This window comes from Lampris incognitus, chromosome 16 (assembly GCF_029633865.1).
Source record: "Lampris incognitus isolate fLamInc1 chromosome 16, fLamInc1.hap2, whole genome shotgun sequence".
NCBI classification, from domain to species: Eukaryota; Metazoa; Chordata; class Actinopteri; order Lampriformes; family Lampridae; genus Lampris; species Lampris incognitus.
Window position 1 is genome coordinate 36,818,647 of NC_079226.1, and position 23,930 is coordinate 36,842,576.

At 45.4% G+C, this 23,930-nt stretch overlaps 2 protein-coding genes across 2 annotated transcripts; one reads left to right on the forward strand and one right to left on the reverse strand.

Annotated features, from left to right (window-relative positions):
* Positions 1-170: 170 nt before the first annotated feature.
* On the reverse strand, positions 171-9,316 carry nenf (neudesin neurotrophic factor). Its single transcript, XM_056296326.1, has 4 exons — positions 9,120-9,316; positions 8,918-8,978; positions 2,772-2,875; positions 171-381 (listed from the first exon to the last, which is right to left on the reverse strand). The coding sequence occupies exons 1-4, from the start codon at positions 9,258-9,260 to the stop codon at positions 205-207; spliced, it is 483 nt and encodes a 160-aa protein (XP_056152301.1). The 5' UTR covers positions 9,261-9,316; the 3' UTR covers positions 171-204.
* Positions 9,317-11,239: 1,923 nt separating this feature from the next.
* On the forward strand, positions 11,240-17,624 carry pacc1 (proton activated chloride channel 1). Its single transcript, XM_056295442.1, has 8 exons — positions 11,240-11,323; positions 11,713-11,836; positions 12,727-12,936; positions 13,427-13,581; positions 14,126-14,268; positions 14,558-14,699; positions 14,781-14,888; positions 17,092-17,624. The coding sequence occupies exons 1-8, from the start codon at positions 11,240-11,242 to the stop codon at positions 17,251-17,253; spliced, it is 1,128 nt and encodes a 375-aa protein (XP_056151417.1). The 3' UTR covers positions 17,254-17,624.
* Positions 17,625-23,930: the final 6,306 nt, after the last annotated feature.

Here is a 23,930-nt window from a genome sequence, read left to right on the forward strand (position 1 = left end):
GTTGTTGATACACTTCGGTACCAGTGTTGTAAAGACAAGTTACTGTACAAGTTACTACATACTGGTCAATACTTGGCACATAAGGTGAGTGTGATTCAGATTTGGTTCTATTACCTGACAGAAAGAAAGTACTTCAAGCGATAAGAAAGACGGGGGGGGGGGGGGGGGCGCTGACCTGTACCAAAGAGGTTAAAAAACCCCCCATTAAAACTCATCTTTGATTTGAAAATGAGGCTGGTCTTCGGGTTCAAAGTTTTCATTGGGACTTCCATCCTTGTTGAGGAGTCGTGATGCTGTGTATCCCACAATGGGATACTTTGCTTTGTACGTGCCCTCAAATATACTGTCCAGTGACTTCAGCTCATCTTCTGTAAGGCCAGTCTGTCCAGGGATGAAAAGAGCAGCTTTTATTACATAGGCTTTGCATTGGCATAAAAGGTTAACATTTGTAACTTGGTAGTACAGTCTTACTGTACTTAGCACTGATCCTAAATCTGGTTTGATACAATCGGTTTTTGGTTTGCTGGCAGGCCATTCCCTTAGCCTTCAGGCGTTAGCTGTTAGCTTAAAGCACGTGTACAAGGTAAAGTGTGGAGAGGTAAATTCCATGCAGGCTTAGTTTTTCTGCGGTGCACTAATTGGCTCAATGGAAACATCAGTGAGGGAAGGTGCCCACTTGATAACTCCAGACATAATCATACACACAGGCAAGTAACGCTGTCTATGAGATAGGCCGCTAAAGTCATGGTGGCATAGCGTGATGTCTTCTTTGCTAACAAGTGACTTTTTAATACATTGGCTTCAGGACATGAATTAATACAATAGCTTGTTATCTGAGCAGGTCTTCAGCGGGAATGCTCACTCTGGGGTATGGCACATGCGGTGTGACATCAAATCCTGGGTACTGGTACATTTTAAACATTCTAAGTAATTGAGCTGGGTCACCAACATTACTGCTGTTACGCAACACCTATATGTTCACCACTACTTAGTTAACACTTTATGCTTGACCTCACACCAAATGTATGGTTAGTAACTTATTGGTTTTGTAATTAATATCAATGTATATTTAACAGTCTGATGCTGTATTTAAAACTAATAAGTCAAGATAGCATTCCCAAATCTGTTGACATTTCGGTTAATATCTTTATTACTAGTATAATCTTTGATGTCTATTATTCTCTGAATTCTTTCACCTCCCTTGTCTCCCTTACATCAATATACTCTTCTTCTTTATTTTAACAATAAAATGTCATGTCCTTGGTGTTTCATGTGAGCAACCCACTGGGTCAAATCCCTTGCAGGTCCAAATGAACTTGGCAAATAAAACTGATTCTGATTCTGATTACAAGCAACTAGCAGTAAACATTTCAAGGGTTAAAGGTAAAATCTGTAATTGATGCACACTGTTCATTCTTCTACTGTTGGTTTGGTCAGACTTTATAAATGCTTTGTACATGTTTTATTACTTGCGAATAAGAAAACCTGCCAATGCCACATCGATTTCAAATCCTTTTGAGGCTTTCAGCTCTCTCCATTTCTGAAACAAATACACAATGTTGACTCGAGGGTGAGATATGGCATAGTTCTTGGTGTCAGCTGAGCGCTTGTATAGTCGCAGTACTCCATATAGCCATGGCGGTGCATGCCATCACAGATTGTACGTTTAAAAGAGCAGCTCACTAGCAATGGACATACTATAGCAATGGACATTCAACACAGGATCTCATTTATGTGTCTTTAGTGCTCTTCAGCTACTGTGGGTGCCAGTATAGAGACTTGGGTTGGATGTCTACAGAATACAACTTGGGTGAGAATGTGTACCACACTGAGGTTATCAGGTTAATCACGTTATACCTCTCTTTAAGGTGATGCTCCAACTACACTTAGGACTAACACTTAGCTCATAACCAGTGTTTTGGAGTAACATGTTACTAAGTAATGTTAATTTATAAAATTACTTTTTGCGGTAACGAGTAGTATAACAGCACTATACACTGGATAAATTTGTCAACACTTCCAGAGATGTGGTGGCTGAGCAGGTGTCCAAAGCTAGCGGGTGCATGTGACTGTGACCTTAGGCTACGTGTAATGACCAGTCTGAAAAATGATCTAAAATCTGAATGAAATGTAGGTTATAGACCTGACGTATTGAATTGTAACATACTGTCATACTTCAACATGCCAAAATAAAATGACGGCTGAGCTGACTTGATGATTTAACGCCAACAGATTTACAGTTGAGTTTTTTCCTTTGAAAGACTATAATAGCAAAAAGTCATAACTGAGTCTATGTGCATGATGATGCTTTATTATTCTACTTGTTAAAAATGTATTGCACTGAGATTATGCATGCAGTAGAACTAGAATACGTGCATGCAGAATAGAACTAGAATAACTATGTGCATGCGACCGTGATTCCTGCGCATGCATGTCAATGAGCAGGGCCTCGCATCCCCTCTGCAATGGCCCTGTCTGCAGGTGACTGTGCTTTTTTTTGTTGCCATTTTCCCCTTTTGTTGTTTGTGTTCTTTTATCTGTAAGGTTTCTTTGTGAGCTCCAATTTTGTAAAAATCCAATTTGGGAAAAATCGGAACAGATTTGATTTGGTTTGATTGAAATTATGTGTCCAATTGCAATTCTGCTGAAACATTTGAATGCTAGCTTAAGAGATAAAAAGCTGAGATGCGAGGCGACCATTGTCTCAATATTGTGCTCCTTTAATAATGCTTTCACACTGCCCTGGCTTTGGTTGATTTTTACCAACTCACAGTGTCAGATGTCAGGTCTGCTGGGTCCAGGGACATCTTAGCCACAGCCCTTGTGGAGTCTTTACCCACCAGAGCATTGTAGGGCATGCCTTTCCCATAGAACTCTGCAGTGAATAAAAGAATAGAACCATTGTGGAGGTAGAGATGGGAAAACATAGGGTTATGAATATAATTACTATTCCCTGAAGGAGAGGAACGAGGTACAACACATCATATGGGATATAATGCCCTCTTGAGTCTGGCTGAAGACACCTCTATTCACAAACCTGACTCACCTGAAGATGATGCTTACATGTTAAATTTCTTCAATGGGCTAAATGTTCCTAAATTAACCCCAGAACACCACAAACAATTGGAGACACCACTAAATCTTAGCGAAATAACTGATGCCATCAAGTTAATGCAGAGTGGGAAGTCCCTGGGACCGGACAGCTACCCTGTGTAATTTTATAAAAAGTTTTCTAATAATAAACTTAGAAATATTTGAGGATTCTCACCAACAAGGAATGCTACTGCCATCACTTACCCAAGCCTCTATTTCACTAATCCTTAAAAAGGATAAACAGCCTAATTTATGTTCTTTTTATCAGCCTATTTCACTTCTTAATGTGAATTAAAAGCTACTTGCTAAAGTCCTTGCATAGAATTGAGACCATTTTGCCCTCTATTATCTTTGTTGACCAAACAGGTTTTATTAAAAACCGTCATTCCTTCACAAACATAAGGAGACTGCTTAACATCATTCACTCCCCTGCACTTCTGTCCAATCCTCAGGTGGTTATATCTCTCAATGCAGAAAAAGCCTTCGATCAAGTTGAGTGGGGCCATCTATTCTTCACATTAACACAATTTAGGATTGGAGAGAAATTTACATCTTGAATATGCTTACTGTATGCTTCCCCACAGACCTGTGTATGTAAACAATCAGTGATCACAGTTGTTTCCCCTCTCATGCGGGACACGCCAAGGATGCCTAATTTTCCCCCTCCTTTTTGCCATTGTTATTGAACCTTATCAATTGTTGTTAAAGCTAAGAAGTTGTTTTCAGGTATTAAAAGAGGCAGAGTTGAGCACAAATTATCCTTGTATGCAGATGACCTGGTCCTTTATGTTTCCGATCCAATAAGTTCCATACTGCATATTTTAGCCACTCTTGAATCCTTTGGAACTCTCTCTGGGTACAAATTAAATATACAGAAGAGCGAACGTTTTCCTATTAATCAGTTGGCCCAGGGAATAACCCAATCTAGTATCCCCTTCAAATTATCAAGCATTAGGTTTTAATACTCAGTAATTAATATTACTAGCTCCATCCACTCCCTACATGAGGGAAATCTTAAAGCTTTAACAACTTAAGTGAAAACTAATCTGCAGCGATGGAACAGCCTACCCCGCTCTCTAGCAGGTAAACTACAATCCATTAAAATGAATGTGCTCCCCAAATGTTTATACTTATTTCAATGTAAACACTTTGTTCATCAATTGGATGCAATAATTTCAAATTTTACATGGGGGGGGGGGGCAAAGATTTTCTAAATCTCCGCTCCACAGGGGGAGGTCACAGGGGGTACTCGGTCTACCGAATTTACAATCATATTACTGGGCAGCTAACATGCATAAAATTGCTCTGGATCTCAGACACAGATAATAATTGGATCCAACTAGAAGCTAACTCTTGTCAGTCCTCATCCTTAAAAGCCCTGGCATGTAGCAGCCTTCCACTTAAACATAGACAGCACTCCTCTAACGCCATACTTATTACCACTTTGAAAATCTGGCAACAAATTAGGCACCATTTCAGCTGGACTTCTCTGCCTCGCCTCTTACGGAAAAATCGCTCACACCCCTCAAAAATGTCCTGGCTACGGAACTTAATGTCATTTCTGAAACTGGAAAAGATCAAATTTGCTGTCCGTGGTTCAGCTGAAATATTTTAAAAACACTGGTAGCCTCTCATCTCTCACTTGAAAACAATGCATGCTATCCTATTGGACTAGAGTGTTAGAAGTAAGATTGGATGTAGATAACTGAATTGATCGGGGGAGTGTATGCGTGCATATCCATATAGTTGTGTGTACGTATAGGTACATGAAGTGTATGCACAAGTGGGTAAATGTATGTATGGTACATACATCTTAGACTGTGACCTTGTAGGGTGCAGGCAGTGCTTAAGGTTAGGTTGACATGATTTTGTGTATTACCAGATGCCCATTACTTTTTTTAGTTGTACAATTATTTTGTTATCTGTATTTATTTATTTATTAAGTATTATTATTCTTACATAGCTATTTTATTAATCACTATCTTGTTTTTATGAGCAGGGAGGGGATTGGTGGGGGCTAGGGGAGGATACTGGGGGGATATTTTTGTCTTAAAAGGAAAACATGAATTTGTAATACTGTGGTGACCGGGGCAGGCGGTCGCTCTAACTGTTGACGGCTCTGTGCTAGGGGAGCATGGGGGCTCATGGGACTGTTGATGTTCGGGTTGTAATTGCTATTTATGTGTTCAAATGTTGTGTTCATGTTTTTTCCTTTTTGAGATTTTTTGTTTTATTTTGAAATACTTTATTGATCCCTGTGGGGAAATTACGCTCTGCATTTAACCCATCTTAGCTGTGTAGCTAGGAACAATGGGCAGCCGCTGTGCAGCATCTGGGGACTAACTCTAGTTCATCTTGCCATGCCTCAGTCAAGGGCACAGACAGGAGTATAAACCCTAACATGCATGTCTTTTTTTGATGGTGTGGAAACTGGAGCACCTGGAGGAAACCCACCGCAGACACAGGGAGAACATGCAAACGCCACACAGGATGACCTGGGATGACCCCCAAGATTGGACAACCCCGGGCCTTCTTGCTGTGAGGCGACAATGCTAACCACTGCGCCACATTCTTTTGATTGTTGTTTGGATGTTTGACTTTGACTGGGTAGACGACCATTTGACTGACTGACTGTAGGACAACAACAACTTAGTTTTGTAGCATCTTTCAAGGAACACAACGCTTTACACCATGACTATTACTTGTATGTTGAGTAACGACCTTGTTAGGGGAAGCCATTGTTCGGCAACTATTGGGGAAGGGGCAGGATAAAGGTGCACCCCTGGGGTTGTGCGGTGTATGGGACACAGGAGCTGCCATTCTAAATGAATCCTTGCCTCTTGCCTCTCCTTTCCCGTCAGTTCCGTTCGGTTCTGACGGCGTGTTAAAATGAAACAGCACTCTTGGGATCATGCGGTGTATAGGACACGAGAGTTGCGAGTAAGATATCTCTATCTCTACATTCTTCCACGCCGGCTCGCCACATTGGTGTCAAAAGTGGGACTGAGCGAAAGAGTGGAGAGGGAGATCCAGAGACTGGAGTGGGACAACGAGCAGACCCTTTGGTGCTTGGAAAACCTGGCGAGGCAAAAGACGGAGCCTGTCAAAGACCAGAGATTTTCCAGCTCAGCCTGATGGCTCCAGTGCACCGCGGCTCCACCGCCTCTCGGAGGCCAGGAGAACCAGCGCCGGAGAGCAGCTTCCCGCCACAGTCGATCGCCCCCTGGGGGCAAGAAAGACCCAGTGCCAGAGAGCAGTTTCCCGCCACCGTCGAGGCCGGTGAGCCAGTCGCCGAGCAACCGCCGCTCAGCAGGCTCGGAGCCCCGGTGCAGCATTGGCGTGCCGCTGCCGCTGCCAGCAGCGAGAGTACACAGGGGCCAGATAACGCCGATGGTGGCAGCCGTCCAGACCGCCAGCAACGAGGAGAGGTCGTTCCCGTTGACCACGCAGCAGCATGAGGCAGACGTGGCCCTTGCGCTGGTGAAGGGCCGGCTGGAGACAGGGCGACGCCCCGAGTGGAGGGGGGGGTGTCAGCATTAGGGCCCAAGGGAGTGGCCTCTTGCAGCTATTGGCGCCCCCGTGTGGTCCGTCCCCGGGTTTTTCAGATGGCCCATGGCTCGGTGGGGGCGGGGCACTTCGGGAACGCCAAGACCCTCCACTGTCGACGCGACGTGGAGCCGCGCGTGCACTGCTGCGACTCCTGCACCCGCCGGACGCGATATTATGAACCCTACATAGCCCTCGCCAAAATCCCGTACCCTGTCCCAAATCTCGCGAACGGACGCCGGATTTCCGCTGCGTTGCTAAGGAAACAATCAACTATCAACTCGGTGCGAAGCAAAGCTAACGTTAGCTACCTTCAATTTTGTAATTTTGTATTTTTCGCAATTTTGGACAGCTGGCTGCTTTTGTAATTTTGGACTGCTGGCTGTCAACAACAGAACGGAGGTAAGGGGTGAAGTATCCTATGCTCAAACGTGGAGCAAGCAAAGATTGAGTTAAAAACGTTAATGTTGATTGTGGATAACTTAGACAGGTTAAATTGTGGGTGTACAGCGTTTCCTTGATGAGCGCTAACCCCATAACAACATATTTTCGCGTTGCTACGGTGGCGCACACGTGACAAAGCCAGAAACGGGATTTTGGCGAGGCCTATGTAGGTTTCATAATATCGCCCGCCGGACTCAGGCCGGCTCCGGAGTGCGGCGGAAGAGGGCCTATCGTGCAGATTATTGAAAAAAAAATTGGGTTATTAAAAAAAAAAAAGCTGAGTCAGCGCTCGTCTAGCATGCACGATCCCCAAACACACCGGGCAAGCATCGTGGAGGTCCTTCTCGTGCCCAGAAAAACTTTCCTCGTGCAAAAATTAATTAGAGTTCGCTCATTAATGTTTGGTAGCTGCAGCCGTTAGAGGAGCCAAACTAACGCGGCTCAACGAACAAGATGGACAAACAAACAAAACTGGTCTGAAAATTTTTTTAAAACGAGGATGTTGTTGTTGTAACCTGGTGGAACCCAGTAAGTCGAAGGTTTTGCTACATTTTCTGTGATATTTTTAAGGCGGAAGAGCGACGGTACTTAGGACGCCCTGAGTTTTCTTCCTCTCTCAGTTGACTGGCGGATCGCAAACAAGTTGCAGGTGCATACCGCCACCTACTGTACACGAGTGTAACAGCATGTCCTTTTACCCTATTTCTTAAATTCTACCCATCAGTCTTGTGTCACTTAAAGTAAAGAGTGCCTTCCTGGTGATGTTAATCCCCTCTCTCCCTCTCCTTCTGACTTAGGGATGCTGCTGGTGACGATGTTATATTGCTGAGGGGTTGGGATCAGGCCACCGTGCGTCATTTGCCTTTCAGGCGAATAGAGGTCTACAAGCAAGACTCAAGAGGGCGTTGTATCCCATACAATATGTGTTGTACCGAGTGAATAATAGTGACTGAAAGGGAACACTGATTGCCATATTACTATATTATTATCATATCATTTAGCTCAGTGGTTCTCAACCTTTTTGGGCTCCTGGACCCCCTGCGTATTTTTGATCTACCCTGAGGACCCCTCCACCTGATCTTGGGGGAGGGGGGTTGCAATTTGATAGAAACAGTAGAAACTGCATTTTAAATTGCATTATAGCATTTATTCACTCTTTGGGGCAAAAATAAGAGCTTTCAGTTGTAACTTAGATATAGTTAACAAAACAGAATTCTTATGCAGTAACTTTCAGATATGTGTAACAAAACAGCATATGTATTCAGTAACTTTCAGATATATGTAACAACAGAATTTTTATGCAGTAACTTTTAACAATGCAAACGGGAGCGAGATCTCTTATTAAAATACAATAAATGACACTTGTGAAACAGATGTAATTAGAGAAAAAAGTCCTGTTACCCTTTATAGTTTAGGTAGATAAAGGTCTCAGTCACATTTGAGTAAAATAATCCTATTTCTATAAATGTCATAGGATCTTTTTTTTAAAAGATATTTTATTTTCACGGACCCCTTGCAATTACACCACGGACCACTAGGGGTCCGCGGACCCCCGGTTGAGAAACACTGCTTTAGCCGACTGTTCACTGTTCTAGTCAGGGGGAAAGTCAATAGACTTTCAAGTCAGTTCGGCCAATCAAAATTGGAAATTTTTGTTTGCAATAAAATAATTTTCCGACTGAATGTTTTGAGCAATTGTTGAGAACGTCAGTTACTTCTTAGATTGTCTGCGGTGGAGTTTTTACTCCGGCGTGAGTAAATCTAAAGTAAACGGAGCTCACCCAGCTTGTTGTAGCCCCAAAACGGAGAGGGGACCCACGTTTGTCTTATTTACCTTTCCCCTTGGTGACGTCGAACACAACTCCTTTTATTGCCATATAAATGGGCTGTCCGTCCTAAAAAAAGATAAGAGAGGGAGAGAGAGAGAGAGAGAGAGAGGAAAAGACTGATAAGCGAGCGTCACGCCTGCGTGCGTGTCCCCTGCCATAGGCGCCATGTGCGCGTCGCGGAGACGGGAGACGGGTAAGTCCGCTCACCTCGCCGCCGTCGTGCCTCCGCAGCTCCTCTTCGACGAACAGTCGGGAAGGTTTCGTGGCCGGCTCGCGTTTCGGCTTCACCTCGTCCGCCAAATTCGCGCAAACGAGCAGTAACACGGCACAAAGTCGCGCCGTTGCCATGGTAGGGTTTTGTGTTTGGGTCAATGCGGAAGTACGCGCCGCCGGATGCGCCGGCCGCGTTCGTTCTGCATTTATCACCCCGCCGTCACGCAGTTTCACCCGACGGTCACGGGAGGTGTTCCCGTGAGAATGTGTGTCTGTTCCTTGTTCCCTCCTATTCGTCACGATTGAGGGGGGGGGACGATAGGAAGAATTTTCATTCCCGCTTGGAATGTTTCGGTGCTCATTGTTGCGGAAAACCACTTGCGTCCAAGCTCCTTTCCGATAGACGTCGGTGAGGCGCTGCTTATAGAGCTGTGGTACAACTTCGACCCCGTTTACACCGGGCTTTAAAATGCGTCTTGGCCGATCGGCTCACTAGTGGACAGCGAAACACGTCGCCGTTTATACCTGTGTCTATCATGCGTCTCTACATGCGTCCTGCTGACCACTTGTGATCAGATGTCGTTATTCCGAAGGAGGAGAAGAAGATTTCCTGTTACGCCCTTGCCGGAAACGCACCAGGACGCATCGGCGTTTACACTACAGAAGATATTGTAACGTGCATGGATAAGAAGACACGCTGGCCGCTGGCTCGCGGGTCTGACCCTCTAGTCGAGCGGTTAGTGATGTCTCCTGCGGTGCGGGCGATACGGGTTCGCTTCCCGGCCGCGGCAGTTCCTGTGGTTGCGTTGCCCCCCGAATTCGCTACAATATGTGGTCAAATGCGTCCCAGACCACCTCGGCGAGTGGTTTAAGTAACCGGTTCACCAAACGTTCTGGTGGTCGTTTACACTCGGAAAGAAACGACGTGATCACATAACGCCTGTACTGGCCTCCCTTCACTGGCTTCCCGTCTGTCTTAGGGTCCAGTTTAAGATTTTATCACTATTTTGTAAGTCTTTAAGTGGGCTGGCACCACCTTATTTATCTGAGCTGATCCATCATCATACGCCAGTCAGAGCACTCAGGTCGACAAACCAGATGCTCTTACATGTTCCCAGATCCAGTGGCGCCCCCAAGGGGTGGCCAGGGGTGGCCACGGCCACCGTGATACTATCCCTGCCCCCCCCAGCCACGAGTCGCATATGCATAATATGCTTCTGATTATGCATAATATGCTTCGATCTGATATCTTACATTAGGTGCTGTTCATTTAAATCAATAATGTATATTTTTCTTAACTCTCATATTGACAGTTTTCAACTAGCCTATACAGTATACTACAACAGCAGCACAGAATTCCCGAGATTCAGTCATGGCTTTTGGTTTTGGTGTGCCACCCCAAGATTTTCAGTGGCCCCATTTGGCCACCCCGATGAAAAATTTCTTGGGGCGCCACTGCCCGGATCCAGGCTTAAGAATAGGGACGACAGAGCCTTTGCAGTGGCTGCCCCTGATCTCTGGAACGATCTACAAGTACACATACGATCAGCCCAGACCTCTTACCTCTTCTCGCTGGCATTCGATTCAAGTTGAGCTCAACGCCATTATTTTACTGTGCAAATACACTTTTGCTCTTGTGTTTTATTGTTTATATTTTATATTCTTCATTTTATCACGCTTTCTTTACATATATTTCTATATTCACATGTGTCACTTATTGTATACTGTATTTTAAGCTTGTGTTGTTTTAAATGTGCTACATATATAAACTTGACTTGACACTTGTATTTAGCGCTGTCCGCTTGCGAGCCGATCGCAAAAAAAACGCATTTTAAAACCAAGTGTAAACGGAGTCATTGAAACAAAGGGGCCGCGGGGGAGGGGGGGGCAAGGGCGCGCGCGAGGAAAGGACACGTGCGGAACGCGGCCTGTAGGGTGTATTATCATGGGATGGGCCTTTATCTTCGTCACCATACACCGGTTTTGTGTCCCGAGTGTTGCACACGCCAGCTAAATAACGCCACAATAGGCCGTGTGGGCACGGGGAGGGGGGAGGGAAACGCAATTTCCTAAAATGCATCTGGCTCCGAAGTTAGTTTTCTGACTTCGCGCGCATGAAACGCGACAACACGGGAGCGGCTCCCCGGACGCGGCGCGCCGTAATGCTCACGAGAGAAAGCGCGAGGTCGTATCAAGAGGTAAGTGGCGGCCGCCGCTGGTGCGTTTCCGCTGAGGTCGTGCGTGGGGTCGCGTTATCCCGATCAGAAATGAACCAGTTGAAACTATGTAGCTCATAGCGGGGGGGGATCACGGGGGGGATCACGAGGGGAGGGGGGGCGCTGTCCAAAAAAAAACGACAACCGTCTGCAAGCACCGTCATGTGACCGCACAGCTGGCAGACTTGTTGCGCAAAGCTGTGTGTCCGCTGCTTTGTGCTGACTGCAGGGGTTTGCGGACTCACTTCGTCTCGGCAAAAGCTCCTTAAGTTGTGTGTAACTCTTGCACGCTGCCACGGCCAAAGGGGGGGGGGTCCCTCTGACGCGTTGCAACTGCACTGTAATAACGTCCATCTCCTTTGCCATTGCAGTTTAATGATGAAGATGATGATGATGATGATGAAGAAGAAGAAGGTGACTCGCGGTCCCCGGATTTTTACGAAGACATTGGGGACGATCTGGAAGAAGAGGAGCCAAATGGCAGCGTTTCGCAAGGTGATTATAATCGAGACAATGAAGCGCAAACCCAATGTATCAAAACGCCCCCCCCCGTCCCCCCCATCATTTCATCTCTGATATAGGAAATATTCAAAATGAATCCCAGGCGGAAACGTCATTGAATAAAGGTATTGTAATGCACTGAAAATGGGGGGGGGGGGCTTGAGTTAGGATGTCGCGTTAATTTATTAAATTATGTTTAAGCCACGCAAGGTTTGCTGTCACGTTGAGGAGGAACATAGCCCATTATGAAAAGAGGAAAGCTGAGGTGTGGAATATTTTTAGAAGTATGATGGAAATAGGTGTTAATATGCTGTATAGCTATGTTAGGGAAGAAGAGTTTCTTAGTGGATTTGTGGGGGTGAGCGCTTTTATTGTGATTGGAGAAGGAGGGACGGTGATGTTGGATTTTGGTTAAATAGCGCAGTGTGGTGGCGCGGTGGTTAGCGCGGTCGCCTCACAGCAAGAAGGTCCTGGGTTCGAACCCCGAGGTTGTCCAACCTTGGGGGGGGGGGTCATCCCATCCCATCCCATCCCGGGTCGTCCTCTGTGTGGAGTTTGCATGTTCTCCCCGTGTCTGCGTGGGTTTCCTCCCACAGTCCAAAGACCTGTAGGTCAGGTGAATCGGCCGTACTAAATTGCCCCTAGGTATGCATGTGTCAGCCCTGTGACGGACCGGCGGCCTGTCCAGGGTGTCTCCCCACCTGCCGCCCAATGACCGCTGGGATAGGCTCCAGCATCCCGTGACCCCGATTAGGACAAGTGGCTTGGATAACGGATGGTGCTTTGCTCTCCCCCAAGGCTGGGTGATGAGACCGAGGTGATCGAACCTGTGCTTCTCCAGCAATCTCTTGACCTCACCACTTTCTCCTTCTCGTCCATTGCAGAGGATGACATCAAGGAAAACAGCCCGTCGATGAGGTTCAGCAAAACGTGTCTGAAGAATGTGTTCACGGTTGTGCTCATCTTCATATACCTGTTGCTGACGGCGGTGGCCGTCTTCTTGGCCTACCAGACCATCACCGACTTCATGGAGAAACTCACCCACCCTGTCATGTCCGTCACGTACAAAGAGGTTGACTCCTTTGCACCCCCTGGTTTGTAGAAATGATTCATTTAGTGTTGTCCAGTCCTCAGAACGCCGCCGTGTAACACGCGGCCGGTGAAGTTATTTCATACCGAAGCTGTGAAGGTAGCGCTGAAGTCGAGCTGTATCTGGGATCGGCCATACCGAATAACAGAAATACATGAACTCCGAAGAACAAAACAAGACACATTTTTGTAAGCTACAGATAAACCCTTCGTTAAACATTACGGACAGTGCATTGTCATAAGTTATTCTTTTGCGTTACTTCTCCTTTTAGCTGTAAATAAATCTCCAGTTACTGAGATATGCCATTTGGCGGATGCCTTACTATAGATAGGCCTGCATAGACTTCAGTCAGTACATACAGGTTCAGAACTGGAGGCTCGTCCCAGACTTTCAGCGGCGATTACTCTGTGCGGTCCATGCTGAGCTGTACAAAGATTGATGTCTTTAAACAATCATTGACTGTGTGTTCATTCGCCTGGTTGTTCGTTCAACAGGGATTGCCCTATACCCCAGGAAAGCTCAGCTGCTGAGCTGCAGGCACCACTACCACGACTGTATCCCGCCGCTCGTGGCACCAGGGACGCCGCAGGAAAGTGACTGTGAGATTGAGCGAGTGACCTACACGAGCCCGTTCTCGAATCAAACCAAGGTTGGTGCCAGCCTTGCTGTTTTTAGCCAGGTAGTTCACAGACAACGCGGTATATTAAGTTGTGTTGTGTTTATTATACACGAGGTTTATTCGCAGCGTTTGGGCCGTTTCTCAGCAATACAAATCAACGCGTATTTAGAATATAATCTTTATCGTATTTTGGATTTCCCCCCTTTTTCTTCCCAATTGCACTTGGCTAATTATCCCACTCTTCCGAGACGTCCCGGTCGCTGCTCCACCCCCTCTGCTGGTCCCGGGAGGGCTGCAGACTACCACATGCCTCCTCCCATACATGTGTTGGTAGGCAACGGAATACTCCGCCACACCACCCGGATGCCCCCTCCCTTACTATTCTGAATGCCTTCAATGTACCGTTAGAAAAGGCAGGCTAAACGTGTATAGCGGGGAACCGTTAGCTTTTCTGTGTGGGCGTGAGGCGCCGTCTCTGTCATTGTCACAGGCTTGTTGTGATCCACGTGGGTTTTTTAGAAAGCCGACTATTCATACTCACCCAGTGCCTTTACCCTCTGTATTGTTACTGTAGAAACACGCCCTGGTGGTCCGCGGCCCCTCGGATGTCAGAAATAAGGAGTTGATCTTCATGCAGTTCAGCCAGAATGAGACTGAGGAGGACTTCAGTGCCATCACCTACATGCTGTTTGCCAATTACAGTGAGCTGAGCAAAAGGTAACGAAGGCAAGCCTGAAGCACTGATAACACACACTGTCCGACCAATACGACTTCTCGCCAGGGTCCGGTTGCACTCGCGTATACCTTTTACACTTTATGTTGTTTTGGTTCAAGTACTTGTGTGGATGGGGTTTGCGTAGTGCGCAGTAGAGCTGTCTGGAGCAGCTCAGAAGAAAGCATGTAAAGGGTCGGGTCGCTGTTCTGGTCAGGGAACATGAAGGAAAGGCGTGATCGTAGTGTTCGGTTGCGTTGGCCGAAGTGTCAGCTGTGGTTTCTGACTCTGTAGCGCAGATAAGTCGGAGTTCATGATGGACTGCGAGAGGAATTACTCCATGTGGACCTTCTCTGGTGGATTCAGGACCTGGGTCAAGATGTCACTGGTGAAGACGTCTGGGAAAAGCAATGACGCTGTGGAATTTCGGCAAGAGGTAGCTTTTTTTTTTTCCTTAGGCATCTTTAAAGTGTCATTTTAAAGATGTCATTTTACTGTCTGTGTTCGATTCCCCCAGTCAGGTGTGGTCAAGTTCAATGACAAGAGGCCCGAATCACAACAGAGCAACCAGCTTTTCTTTGTCGTGTTTGAATGGCGGGACGCTTTCATGCAAGAGATTCGGCTGGTGAGTTACTGCCACCATGTCAGTTTCAGTCAGTTTCAGTTCCGCTGATGCTCTCCCCCAGAAGGGTGTCGAGTCCAGATCAGTGTCTGTGAGCGCCACCTTAGTTCTGCCAGGATACCACTGAGATGAACAGGCGAGCAGGAATAACGAGTGCAAAGATCAAGTTTTAAAATAGCCGCACAATGTCCCCGTACCCACAGCAGATAACCACATCCACAAAGCAGATAACCACATCCACAAGGCAGATAACCACATCCACAAAGCAGATAACCTCATCCACAAAGCAGATAACCTCATCCACAAAGCAGATAACCTCATCCACAAAGCAGGTGACCACATCCACAAAGCAGGTGACCACATCCACAAAGCAGGTGACCACATCCACAAAGCAGGTGACCACATCCACAAAGCAGATAACCTCATCCACAAAGCAGATAACCTCATCCACAAAGCAGATAACCTCATCCACAAAGCAGGTGACCACATCCACATAGCAGATGACCACATCCACAAAGCAGGTGACCACATCCACAAAGCAGGTGACCACATCCACAAAGCAGATAACCTCATCCACAAAGCAGGTGACCACATCCACAAAGCAGATAACCACATCCACAAAGCAGGTGACCACATCCACAAAGCAGGTGACCACATCCACAAAGCAGGTGACCACATCCACAAAGCAGGTGACCACATCCACAAAGCAGATAACCACATCCACAAAGCAGGTGACCACATCCACAAAGCAGATAACCTCATCCACAAAGCAGATGACCACATCCACAAAGCAGATAACCACATCCACAAAGCAGATAACCACATCCACAAAGCAGATAACCACATACACAAAGCAGATAACCTCATCCACAAAGCAGGTGACCACATCCACAAAGCAGATAACCTCATCCACAAAGCAGATGACCACATCCACAAAGCAGATAACCACATCCACAAAGCAGATAACCACATACACAAAGCAGATAACCTCATCCACAAAGCAGATGACCTCATCCACAAAGCAGATAACCACATCCACAAAGCAGGTGACCACATCCACAAAGCAGATAACCTCATCCACAAAGCAGATGACCACATCCACAAAGCAGGTGACCACATCCACAAAGCAGATAACCACATCCACAAAGCAGGTGACCACATCCACAAAGCAGATAACCTCATCCACAAAGCAGATGACCACATCCACAAAGCAGATAACCACATCCACAAAGCAGATAACCACATCCACAAAGCAGATAACCACATACACAAAGCAGATAACCTCATCCACAAAGCAGGTGACCACATCCACAAAGCAGATAACCACATCCACAAAGCAGATGACCACATCCACAAAGCAGATAACCACATCCACAAAGCAGATAACCACATACACAAAGCAGATAACCTCATCCACAAAGCAGATGACCTCATAGTCAGTGTGGGTCGCCCAAATAGTCACAGCAGATCAACAAAAATGACAGCCTATATGATATGATTATGGTAGTCCAGCCATCACACAACACCTGTGAACCAGTGGAAGCCAAGGGAAGGAAACACACACACCGTTGTGGTTTTATTTTAGAGAGCAACACAGTCAGTCTGCACACTCACCTGCTGTACACCCACTTAGTCCCTACACTCACCAGTTTGTATTCACACACACACGCGCTCACCCACTACACACACACATGCACACCCACTACAAACACACACACACACACACTACAAACACACACACATGCACACCCACTACAAACACACACGCACTACAAACACAAATACACACACACACACACACGCACACCCACTACAAACACTCACACACTACAAACACAAATACACACACACACACATGCACACCCACTACAAACACTCAGACATGCACACTAACTACAAACAAAAACACACACACACATGCGCATGCACACACACACTATGATCCTATACAAAGGTTCCAGGCTTATCTTGCACTGTGCTTTGCGTTATATGTGATTGACGGGGGGGGGGGGGGGGTAGACTGGGATGTCTTCATCGCATGTGATTGACGGGGGACAGACTGGGATGTATTCATCACACGTGATTGACGGGGGACAGACTGGGATGTCTTCATCACATGTGATTGATGGGGGGGGGGGGGTGGACCGGGATGTCTTCATCAGTACTTTCTGTGAGGTGTATTGGTTGTTCCTTCTCTCCACAACAGATCGTGACGGCTAATGCCTGGAACTCCATCGCCATCCTCTGCGCCGTCTTCATGGCGCTCTTCAAGGCTGCTAACTTTGCTAAACTCAGTGTCAAGTGGATCATCAAGATGCGCAAGAGACACCTGAGGAGCAGAACCAGGGAACTGAACCAAATAAGCTGAAACCCTACACACACTGGACTGACGAAACACTGGTGTCCCAGGCCCATATGACCCAACCCATAAGTCACACTGGACTGACCAAACGCTGGTGTCCCAGGCCCATATGACCCAACCCATAAGTCACACTGGACTGACCAAACGCTGGTGTCCCAGGCCCATATGACCCAACCCATAAGTCACACTGGACTGACGAAACACTGGTGTCCCAGGCCCATATGACCCAACCCATAAGTCACACTGGACTGACCAAACGCTGGTGTCCCAGGCCCATATGACCCAACCCATAAGTCACACTGGACTGACCAAACGCTGGTGTCCCAGGCCCATATGACCCAACCCATAAGTCACACTGGACTGACGAAACACTGGTGTCCCAGGCCCATATGACCCAACCCATAAGTCACACTGGACTGACGAAACACTGGTGTCCCAGGCCCATTTGACCCAACCCATAAGTCACACTGGACTGACCAAACGCTGGTGTCCCAGGCCCATATGACCCAACCCATAAGTCACACTGGACTGACGAAACACTGGTGTCCCAGGCCCATATGACCCAACCCATACGACACGGGCAATACTTTCAGGAAGGTGTTTTGTGTCCATGACTGGTTTTTTAAGGATCACTAACACCATTTTGCAATTTCTGTCAAGGGTTATTGTCACTAAGGAATTTTAACAATTTAATGTGAAAGTCCCCACTTGCCTGATGGGTGTTTATTTTGGTTCTATTTTAACTGAATTTCAAGACTGGCTCAATTTACTTACATAAAAGGTCAAAAAGGGTTTATTTCATTTCTTTTTCTTGCATTTGTTTATAAAATATGTTTCTTAGAAACACTAAAGGGAAATGATTTTAACAACATTAGATCAGATTTGTGAGTTTTTCACTGAAAGATTTAACCGCTAATTCTTGTCTATGGTGTGAAACTGATCAAAGGTGATGTTTTGTCAAAAGTTTGCCGGATTTTGGATTTGAGGCCGACATGGAAATGTTTATGTCTAAAGGGATTATCATGGTATGTCCTTCATCCATGCGTCTAACTTGTTTGTTTTTGTTTTTTGGATTTTTCCCCTTTTACTCCCCAATTGTATCCGTCCAATTACCCCATCCCGGTCGCTGTCCCACCCCCTCTGCCGATCCGGGAAGGGCTGCAGACTACCACGTGCCTCCTCCGATACATGTGGAGTCACCAGCCGCTTCTTTTCACCTGACAGTGAGGAGTTTCACCAGGGGGACATAGTGCGTGGGAGGATCATGCTATTCCCCCCCACACAGGTACCCCAACTGACCAGAGGACACATACCCACATCCGGATTCCCACCCGCAGACATGGCCAATTGTGTCTGTACGGACGCCCGACCAAGCCGGAGGCCACACGGGGATTCGAACCAGAGATCCCCGTGTTGGTAGGCAGCGGAGTAGACTGCCACGCCGCCCGGACGCCATGCATCTAACCTTTTAAGGAAGTGCACATTGATATCAGGTTTATCACACAAGTTTGAGATGTTTTGTGAAGTGTTGCTGAATACTGAATTCATACTCGGATATTGATAATAGTTAGTTCTCCAGGGATTAGTACATATTTTAGTTTATCTGAGCAATCTAATTGCATTTTACCATTTCTGTATGATTAGTCCAGGCCCGGTGTGTCCACGTTTTATTTGATAATAGATGATTCAAGGTGACATGCATCATCATTCGTAAAAAGGAATCACTGTTGTTCTCATTTTGTCAGAACTGAATTGTTCACCATTACCTGGAATGTACTTGAATTGATGTAAATCTTTTATGTGTGAAATAACTTTGCGTTTCATTCAGTCATTCTGTCTCACCTTTCAGCTGTCCAGAGATTTTTTTGGTAAATAAAAAAGCAAAACTGCAAAGATTTTAACTGTTTATGAATATATGTAAAGAGGAATGTAGCATATGGAGAATTCCATGACGTATTCGACTGCCATATTGGGCCCAGTTACTTTTTTTAATCAAGAAACTCCAAAGTGTCTCTGCTCCATTTGTTAGTGACTCAAGAGTTAACATATTGGACATATTTGTTTGGCAGTAGCTGCGGCGAACCGTCAGGGCCTTCCAGGCCTTCGCTGAAGGCCTAAGACTCCACAGAAAAAAGGAAAACACTTTAATAAATATAATACAATCTTCTAACCAATCTGTTAATATCGCATTACATTTCGATTTCGACTACACGTACGAATTCGGGAGGCTCTGCTTGCAGTCTCTCAGCCAAATATATATATATATATATATATATATATCATCCAATCAGCTTTTTCCCTCTGTTGTAACCACGTGAGAAGACTCCTCCTGCCAGCGCCTGCGGCATCTCGAGTGAAGGTCTCCGCTATCTAAATAAATTAGGCGTTAATACGGGATTGATAGATGACTCAACCAATCAGATTTTGATGTGCAGGGGATGGGCGTATTCTTTTACACTTACACAGCGTCATACGACCTTCGCTGCATACAGCCTACGTGATCGATTGTTCAGCCAATCAGCAGCAGCGCCTAGGTCGCGGTAGTTGGTGGCTAACGTTAGCTAGCACTTGTGTTTTACTCTGCATCTTAATTTATAGGCCCCCTAATTCAGTAAGTTTTATTTCCAAGGTTTCTGCGCTTCTATCCATTGTCATGCCTAAATCTGACAGGGTGCTTATTCTGCGTGATTTTAATATTCATGTACGTTGTCTTTCCCATCCCCTGACCTCATATTTTTTGGATCTTATAGACTCTTTTAACCTCATTCAATCTGTTAAAAGGATCACACATTCCAAAGGTCACATCTTGGACCTTGTACTCTCACCTGATTTCTCTCTTGAGTGTCTAACTCTGGTGGACATGCTTGTAACTGACCATAAAGCTGTTGTTTTTAAAGTTCCACCACAGCTCTTTATTCCTAGTCACTATCCTAAAACATGCTCTCGCATTCTCAGTGCTGGTTCTGCAGTTAAATTATGTGATGCTTTTAAATCATCATCCTTTAACTCCACTATATCTCCTCTCAATCCAGATGCACGGTTAAATTCATTCAACGGTCAGTGCCTATCCATCCTCGACCAAATTGCACCATTTACAACTAGGAAACAACAATCAAATAACCTCCCCTGGCTGGATGAGCACACACGAGCCCTTGAAAGACTGTAGAAAATCTGAACGACAAAGCAAGGCCAACAAGACCGAAATAGCACATAACACCCTTAAAAATCAAATGTTAAATTGCCAGAAGGCGGTTAGGTATGTGAGATCAGATTACTTCTCTGAATTGATATCTAGAAATAACCACAATCCTAAAGTTCTCTTTAGGGTGATTGATTGTTATTAATGGGACCAATGTGGTGGGTTTGCGTGGAGAATGAGTCCAGCTCTTTTGTCTAGCACTATAGATAGCTGTCTACATTGAGTTTGACACTAGGGACCTATCAGTCAGCAGGTTGCAGGTGATTAGAGAGCCTGCTACGTTTAAATCTAGTGTGGATGTGGAGTCAATTAGTTTAATTGATATGTTAGTCAGGGAATTTCTCACTGTATAGATTATCAGACTGACAGCTTGGTCTACAACACTGAGACCGTCTCCCCACCCAGTTGTATTGCTGCCAAGCGCTCCTCTCTGTTTTTGTTTGTTGTTTTAAATGAACGCACCGAAACCTTTCCCAAATTCATACGTACGTCCCGACCTCTGACCTCAGCATGTCACTAGCCTGCAACATAACGTCTAGGATTCTGGGTAACGCCGTTCCTAACAAAGGCATACAACAGCACGCTCTCCTGCACATGTGTGAATCACAATAATCTGATAATCATTCCCAGCACTGGTGGTGGTGAAATGTGCAACAAAGTACCAAATAAACTACAGAACCAAACATCTAATGTTATCAAAAGTGTCACCACATATCGTCCAAGGGTCATCGAAATTGTCAACTAATAATACAAGGTGTCTAATTCCAATTAATAGTTCACCTATTGGCAGCTCTAAAGTTCTGCCTACTACTGATCACTTCAACGAGACGCTTACATTTGGTTTCATAAATATCAGACCACTGTCTACCAAAACCTTACTAATAAATGATCTGATTTTTGAACACAGTTTCGATATGATTGGGTTATGTGAAACACACTCCTTCGGGGGGGGGGGGGGCTGGTGGTCAGTCACTGAGATAAGCTTGTCTGGCAGTACAGGAGTCTCCATATCCCAATAGTGAGACATCGAAACGAATGCTATGAAAGAGAACGTTGGGTTACCTCCGTAACCCCGGTTCTCTGAGTAGCACGAGTGTCTCACCAGACTGCCCTTCTTGCTGCTGGGGGGAAGCGAGAGGAGGTGTGCTTGTTTTGAATGACGAGTGACGCTGCGTCAGTCACATGTGAGGCGTAGGGCCCTGACGTAGACGTCATGACCGCCAGCCAATCAGGGCTGGCGTAATGGTACAATATCACTAACAGTGATATCACACTATATTATCAATAACAGTGATATTACCATTAGGAATAAATCATTGTTTTTTTTTCCCCCAAAATGACATCACAGACACTTTAATCACATTTTAAACCTCTTCGATGATTTTGGTAACGTTTTATCCTCTGAATAGTGTATGGCGGTTCATGATTTTCCAGTTCCATTTAGAGAGTTTAACTCCATAATACGTGCACTTCCTCTTACATTGACTCAATTAATTAAAAGTCATCTATGAGGCGGGAAGACTAAAACTATGATTCCGTTTCTAATGTTAGATGGAATTGAATTCATTGACAAAAAAAAAATGTAACAATAAACATTTCAGAAGAATCTTCCAAAGAAGGAATAAAGTGACACCTAGAGGCAAGTTCTACTGGAATTCTTGTGTTGAGGACGTTTACTGGAGGAGGGCTTGGTTGTTACCATATAAATACATTACATATACATTAATGTAATATAAATACTGTATTTCAAATAAGGTAAAAGAGGTTCATTTCAAGCTTCTGCACAACACATACCCAACTAATACTCTTATAGCAAAGTTCACAGGTATTGATGGCTGCTGCACTTTTTGTGGAAATGACGAAGAGACTCCTGTTCGTTTATTTTTTAGCTGTTCAGTAACATAAGCTCTGGAAAGATCTAGGATCTCACATTTTCTTAAATGCAAACATCACACATTCCTTTACCCTAAAAGACATATTATGACAATTCACAAAATAAAATCTTGGAGCATATGTAGTTAATTTTTTTTTTTACATTTTATTGGCAAATTCTTTGTACACACGCAGGAATTTTCCAATCAACGACCTTATTTGCAACATTTTCTGCTTGAACTTGAATCTCTCTTAAATTCTGTTGGATTACTAAAAGAGAGCAAGAGTACAAAATTGTTAAACTACTATGACAATATCTTCACACAATTCTGTGACTTAATGCTTCTTTACGCGTATATTTATTTTCAGTTTTAATGCAGTCGTTTTTCTTTTTATTTAATTTTATTATTTTTTATTCAGTTTATGTATTTTTTCATTAAATAGAAGATTATTTTAAATGGGGAGTCTGTTTTGTTCAGTGTGAGTTTCCCTTTTCTGTTTGAAGTTGTATGTACATTGCTGTTATGTTGATTGTTGTATGTGTGAACTAGCTAACGGGTCTAACCCTTTAGTCGAGCGGTTAGTGATGTCGTCTTGTGGTGCAGTACAACTCGTATCGAATCCCGCACCGGGCAAGAAAATAACCGGTTACATATGTGTATTTTTTGCAATTAAAAAAAGGCGTAGTGCTTCTGTGAATACGCGAGGGGGCGTATCCCATAGTAAGACGTCTCACTCTTCTTTTTTTTTTCAATGTTCCCCCTTTTTTCTCCCCTGTTGTACAGAGCCGGCTACCCCGCTCTTTTTGAGCCGTCCAGGTCGCCGCTCCACCCCTTCTCTGCCGAACCGTGGGGCGCGCCGACCGACCAGAGGAGGCGCTAGCGCAGCGACCAGGACACATACCCACATCCAACTTCCCACCCGCAGACACGGCCAACTGTGTCTGTTAGGGACGCCCGACTAAAAGCCGGAGGTAACACAGGGATTCGAACCCGATGATCCCGCGTTGGTAGGCAACGGAATAGACCGCTACGCTACCTGCACGCGCCTAGACGTCTCACGCTCATGCTACTCAGAGAACCGGGGTTACGGAAGTAACCCAAACATCTCAGGACCACGCAAGCTTCCCCGCCACGACAAAAGGTGACAATCCATGGAGAAGTCTGTAGCGACATACCTGTCGTGCATACATGCTTGCCTCCAATGTTCTGTTGTTGTTTCTGTAACCGGTTATTTTCTTGCCCGGTACGGGATTCGATACGAAGTGTACTGCGCCACAAGGCGACATCACTAACCACTCGGCTAAAGGGTCAGACCCGTTACATAGGGGCTAACGTGTCTTATTAGTAGTTTACATTTCTTTTCTTCTTCTCTCTTTCTTTCTTTTGTGTGTGTGTGTGTGTGTGTGTGGTGTTTACAAGTGCTAGAAGCTGCTGTGTACCAGAATCAAAGTCCTCGTGTGCATAGGCACTTTCGGCCAATAAAGTTGATTCTGATCGATTCCGGTGAAGGGGGCCGCGACCCGGGCGGGTGGTTTTCATTGATGAGGCGATAGCAAAACGTTGGCCAGTGCAGTGCAGTTGAAACTCTGTTTAAAGTCCCGATTCAATAA